Here is a 6000-nt window from a genome sequence, read left to right on the forward strand (position 1 = left end):
ACCCCACAAAGGCTCTTTTTAGAGCCACCACCTTGTCCCCGGCAGAGCTGTATGATCAGTGCCACCACCTTGTCCCCGGCAGCGCTGTATGATCAGTGCCACCACCTTGTCCCCGGCAGAGCTGTATTATCAGAGCCACCACCTTGTCCCCTCCCTGCAGAGCTGTATGATAAGTGCCACCACCTTGTCCCCGGCAGCGCTGTATGATCAGTGCCACCACCTTGTCCCCGGCAGCGCTGTATGATCAGTGCCACCACCTTGTCCCCGGCAGCGCTGTATGATCAGTGCCACCACCTTGTCCCCGGCAGAGCTGTATGATCAGTGCCACCACTTTGTCCCCGGCAGAGCTGTATGATCAGTGCCACCACCTTGTCCCCGGCAGAGCTGTATGATCAGTGCCACCACCTTGTCCCCGGCAGAGCTGTATGATCAGTGCCACCACCTTGTCCCCGGCAGAGCTGTATGATCAGTGCCACCACCTTGTCCCCGGCAGAGCTGTATTTTCAGTGCCACCACCTTGTCCCCGGCAGCGCTGTATGATCAGTGCCACCACCTTGTCCCCGGCAGAGCTGTATGATCAGTGCCACCACCTTGTCCCCGGCAGAGCTGTATGATCAGTGCCACCACCTTGTCCCCGGCAGAGCTGTATGATCAGTGCCACCACCTTGTCCCCGGCAGAGCTGTATTTTCAGTGCCACCACCTTGTCCCCGCCAGAGCTGTATGATCAGTGCCACCACCTTGTCCCCGCCAGAGCTGTATGATCAGTGCCACCACCTTGTCCCCGGCAGAGCTGTATGATTAGTGCCACCACCTTGTCCCCGGCAGAGCTGTATTTTCAGTGCCACCACCTTGTCCCCGGCAGAGCTGTATTTTCAGTGCCACCACCTTGTCCCCGGCAGAGCTGTATGATCAGTGCCACCACCTTGTCCCCGGCAGAGCTGTATGATCAGAGCCACCACCTTGTCCCCTCCCTGCAGAGCTGTATAATCAGTGCCATCATCTTGTCCCCGGCAGAGCTGTATGATCAGAGCCACCACCTTGTCCCCTGCAGAGCTGTATAATCAGTGCCATCATCTTGTCCCCGGCAGAGCTGTATGATCAGTGCCACCACCTTGTCCCCTGCAGAGCTGTATAATCAGTGCCATCATCTTGTCCCCGGCAGAGCTGTATGATCAGAGCCACCACCTTGTCCCCTGCAGAGCTGTATAATCAGTGCCACCACCTTGTCCCCGGCAGAGCTGTATAAGTGCCACCACCTTGTCCTCTGCAGAGCTGTATAATCAGTGCCACCACCTTGTCCCCGGCAGAGCTGTATAAGTGCCACCACCTTGTCCCCGGCAGAGCTGTATGATCAGTGCCACCACCTTGTCCCCGGCAGAGCTGTATGATCAGTGCCACCACCTTGTCCCCGGCAGAGCTGTATGATCAGAGCCACCACCTTGTCCCCGGCAGAGCTGTATGATCAGTGCCACCACCTTGTCCCCGGCAGAGCTGTATGATCTGTGCTACCACCTTGTCCCCGGCAGAGCTGTATGATCAGTGCCACCACCTTGTCCCCTGCAGAGCTGTATGATCAGTGCCACCACCTTGTCCCCGGCAGAGCTGTATGTTCAGTGCTACCACCTTGTCCCCGGCAGAGCTGTATGATCAGTGCCACCACCTTGTCCCCTGCAGAGCTGTATGATCAGTGCCACCACCTTGTCCCCGGCTGAGCTGTATTATCAGTGCCATCATCTTGTCCCCGGCAGAGCTGTATGATCAGTGCCATCATCTTGTCCCCGGCAGATCTGTATGATCAGTGCCCGTATATCCTGCCGCTTCTAGATTATAGTGTGTACAGGGAGCTGCTCCAGTGTTATAATGAATAAGCTTTTCCCCACATCTCCGCATAGAGCTGCGCTGTGTCCCGATCACACCAGTGCAGGTGACCGATCAGTGTAATCAATGGAGGGAAGGGGCCGATGTCCTACAGAAATCTAATTCTTACATCATTCTAATCAATCACCACTTGTAACCTGCGTCTTTATTAGTGAAAGGATTAGTGTGCGGTTATTACTTCGATGTGAGAATTGGAGAACCAGTGATTTGACTGATGATAGAGTAGACCCTGTACAGCTCCGTGTACTGGTGACATAGAAGAACAGTGACGACGGCGGCTCCTGCTGTAGAAGCCGCATGTAGACATGGTGTGACCCTGTGCCAGTATCCGCAGCCAGAAAAGAGAGAACAGAGACCATGCCCCTCTTTTTGAGGGCGGGATTAATGGGCGTTGCGATGATTTTGTGAATAATGATTGGTCGCGGATATCACACCTGTTTTGGCGGCTCATGTTAATTTATATTACCAATGCAGTGCAGGGGGCGTGTTCACATGACGCGGTAACAGGAGCAGAGGAGTATAAATATCCCGCTCTCTCCGCTCCTCTCATCACTTCTGTTCTCCTCTATACAGAGCTATGGCCAGAACTAAGCAGACCGCTCGTAAATCCACCGGAGGGAAAGCTCCCCGCAAGCAGCTGGCCACTAAGGCCGCCAGGAAAAGCGCTCCCGCCACTGGCGGAGTGAAGAAGCCTCACCGCTACCGGCCAGGGACAGTCGCTCTCCGTGAGATCCGCCGTTACCAGAAGTCCACCGAGCTGCTGATCCGTAAGCTTCCCTTCCAGCGCCTGGTGAGAGAAATCGCCCAGGACTTCAAGACCGATCTCCGCTTCCAGAGCTCGGCCGTCATGGCGCTGCAGGAGGCCAGCGAGGCTTATCTGGTGGGGCTGTTTGAGGACACAAATCTGTGCGCGATCCACGCTAAGAGGGTCACCATCATGCCCAAAGACATCCAGCTGGCCCGCCGGATCCGTGGGGAGAGAGCTTAGATCCGTCCTACACGTCTGACTATAACAAAGGCTCTTTTCAGAGCCACCAAATCCTCCATAATAACGAGCTGATCCCTCATCTGCTTCATATTCTGCTGAGTGTTCACTTGTGCTCAGTAACATCAGGGGCGCTCAGCTCTCTTCTCAGTCTGCAGTTGGTATCTGGGGGGATTATTCCCTCCAATGCCGTTATAAGGGTGTGTAGAAATGATCTGATGACTACACGAAGTACATTCTACTCATTCAACCACTTAATATTCGTATCCCCACTAGTTTTCGCACCGATCCTGCCGCACATCCAATAATATCAGCTTTATTTAATGTATTAGGAGTCTGGACTGTGTTTTGAAGGAATAAATGCGCAGATTTCTTGGTGTATATGATGCGATCATTATAGGACGTCCATTATCCAGCGCTATCTCCTGTGAACACTCGCTGACTCCTATCAGCCGCACGGGTCTGATCCTGGAAACGCATCAGGGTTAAGAGACTAATATCCTCTGCAGCTCTGTAGTAGGTTTATCTAGATAATATTAACCTACATTTTATAAAATCCCCGCCTCCTTTCAAAGTTTTCTGTAAACTGCAGTATCTCGTTTCTTTATATTCCCGGCACTCGGAATATTGCTGGTGTGATGGAGTCACCATTGTTAGAATCAGTTCTGCACTTTGTGTTATAGAAAGCGGATACTGTTCCCTGGATCCTGGAAATGATAGAAATTCCTGTATGGAACCAAGAGACCATTGATCGCTCAACACAAGCAAATTTTCTGATATCCGACCGTCCTGAAACCACGTGATCCAGAAGGACAAAGAACAGAAAAAGCCATCAGCCCCTGAGCGGGAACTTCCTATTCGGTAACTATTAACATTAGCTCCTCCCCTTCCTCTGCTGATTGGCTGAACACAGGACGTTAGGGAGTTTGAATTTCCCGCTCCTTGTAGTTTCCGCAGCTTCTACATGTAATTGTGTTACTACTTCTGCTGTGAAGAGAAGTGTCCGGTCTATAGATAAACTCCACTGACCACATTCATGTAATCACCTTCCAGATCACAGTGTATTCTCCATTGGATATGGGACCACTGGAATGAGAATCAATCAGCTGCTCAGTGATTTTGTTATTTATACGGTTCCTTTTTTATTTGCCCAATCTGAGCTGTTGTCTTTATCTTCTACAGGAAGATAACAAATGTTCTCTAAATGCAAATCCTCAAATGAAGAAACAAGTGATATCTGAGTTTTATGATCTCTGTCAATTACAATACAAGTGTTATTAGGAGAAAGTAAATATTGTCATTTCTGATGAGCGGAAAATCCCAGTGGTGGCAAAATATTAAGTATCTGAGCAGTGCTGCTGACCGCGGCTTCCTCCCTGCACTGTCCTTAGAAGAGGCAATAATCCTGGCTGCCACAATCCTCCTCTGATCGTGTCCAGGCATGGTCACATGCTGCTGCTCCTGGCAAATCACCGCACCCCAAGAGCAATTCTATCAGAAGTGACAAGCCCGTTTTGGAAACGTCACAGAGCTCAGTCAGGATCCTATAGATTAGTCACCGGGAGCAGCCAGAATGTCACATGTATTAATACATGTAGATTGTACAGAATGAAGCCATGGCAAGGGATGATGAGGGGAGTAGTAAGATGTGGAAATGACCATGGAGATGTGAATAGCATGTTAGGAATATGCTGGTATGATGGAAGTGGGGGTTAATCACTGTCAGTGCCGCTATCTGTATATTCAGCAGTGATCTGATGCTTCTGCTCAGCTTCATCTCACTTGCAGGAGGTTGGTGTCGTGTCTGCCCTTTTATTTATAGACTGTATCTGACACATTTCTCATCACAGGGAAAAGATATATATTAGACGCTGCGGAAACTGCACAATAAGCGGGAAATTCAAACTCCCCAACAGTTCTGTGTTCAGCCAATCAGCAGAGGAAGGAGGAGCTAATGTAGATTCTGTAAGACCCGCCCTGGAAACGCGTCATCTCTGCAGTCCTCTCTCTGGTCCATCTATACGCTATATAAAAGAAGAGTCGGTGCGGTTTAGTCATTTTTCTACTGACTATTTGGAGGATGTCTGGTCGCGGCAAAGGAGGGAAAGGTCTCGGGAAGGGCGGTGCCAAGCGGCACAGGAAGGTGCTCCGTGATAACATCCAGGGCATCACCAAGCCTGCCATCCGCCGTCTCGCTCGCAGAGGAGGCGTCAAGCGCATCTCCGGCCTCATCTATGAAGAGACTCGCGGTGTCCTGAAAGTCTTCCTGGAGAACGTGATCCGTGACGCCGTCACCTACACCGAGCACGCCAAGAGGAAGACCGTCACCTCTATGGACGTGGTGTACGCGCTCAAGCGCCAGGGCCGCACTCTCTACGGCTTCGGAGGTTAATTGTATTCTCTGCTCCATCCTGACAACCCAAAGGCTCTTTTTAGAGCCACCACATCTTCTAAGTGAGAGGCTACAATCTCCTGTTGCTGTGCCGGGAGCTGATCTCTACTGTGCACTGGTGATCTCTGTATTCTGGCTGGTGGGTCGCTCAGGTGTCCGGTTCTCATCAGTGTTAGTTTTGTTCTTCCCATATTGGGGAGAACGGCGGACAGTAATTCTAACACTAGTGGGATAACGCTGATCCGCGGTTACTACAGACCATTGGATCTAGGTCCTGCGGTGATAAGAATGTGACTCTACTACATATTTCCACATCAGATTATTATTATTATAGCGCCATTTATTCCATGGCACTTTACATGTGAAGAAGGGGTATGCATACAAGAGCAATTACAATAATCTTGAACACCATGTGATGGCGACTGGTACAAGAGGAGCGAGGACCCTGCCTGCGATGGCTCAGTCTACAAGGAATGGGTGAGGATACAGTAGGTGAGGGTAGAGCTGGTCGTGCAGCATTATTTGTGGAGTGGTGGTTACTGCAGGTTGTAGGCTTGTCGGAAGAGGTGGGTCTTCAGGCTCTTTTTGAAGGTTTCCACGGTCGACGAGAGTCTGATGTGTTGGGGTAGAGAGTTCCAGAGTAGGGGAGACGCACGGGAGAAATCTTGTATGTGATTGTGGGAAGGGGCGATAAGAGGGGAGTAGAGAAGGAGATCTTGTGAGGATCGGAGGTTGCGTGCGGGT

General features: G+C 51.0%; 2 protein-coding genes across 2 annotated transcripts; both read left to right on the forward strand.

The window, feature by feature from the left end:
- The first annotated feature begins 2450 nt into the window (after nucleotides 1–2450).
- Nucleotides 2451–2882, forward strand: LOC141161040 (histone H3). The gene has a single exon (XM_073645827.1). The coding sequence runs from the start codon at nucleotides 2457–2459 to the stop codon at nucleotides 2865–2867; it is 411 nt and encodes a 136-aa protein (XP_073501928.1). The 5' UTR covers nucleotides 2451–2456; the 3' UTR covers nucleotides 2868–2882.
- Nucleotides 2883–4944: 2062 nt separating this feature from the next.
- LOC141161041 (histone H4-like) lies at nucleotides 4945–5256 on the forward strand. Its single transcript, XM_073645829.1, has one exon. The coding sequence runs from the start codon at nucleotides 4945–4947 to the stop codon at nucleotides 5254–5256; it is 312 nt and encodes a 103-aa protein (XP_073501930.1).
- Nucleotides 5257–6000: the final 744 nt, after the last annotated feature.

This window comes from Phyllobates terribilis, unplaced genomic scaffold (assembly GCF_046119375.1).
Source record: "Phyllobates terribilis strain yellow unplaced genomic scaffold, ASM4611937v1 Scaffold_9__5_contigs__length_417890890, whole genome shotgun sequence".
Lineage (NCBI taxonomy): Eukaryota > Metazoa > Chordata > Amphibia > Anura > Dendrobatidae > Phyllobates > Phyllobates terribilis.

Excerpts from the sequence above, each read along its gene's own strand:
- LOC141161041 (XM_073645829.1), top strand. The coding sequence starts at position 4,945 with ATGTCTGGTCGCGGCAAAGGAGGGAAAGGTCTCGGGAAGGGCGGTGCC.
- LOC141161040 (XM_073645827.1), top strand. The coding sequence starts at position 2,457 with ATGGCCAGAACTAAGCAGACCGCTCGTAAATCCACCGGAGGGAAAGCT.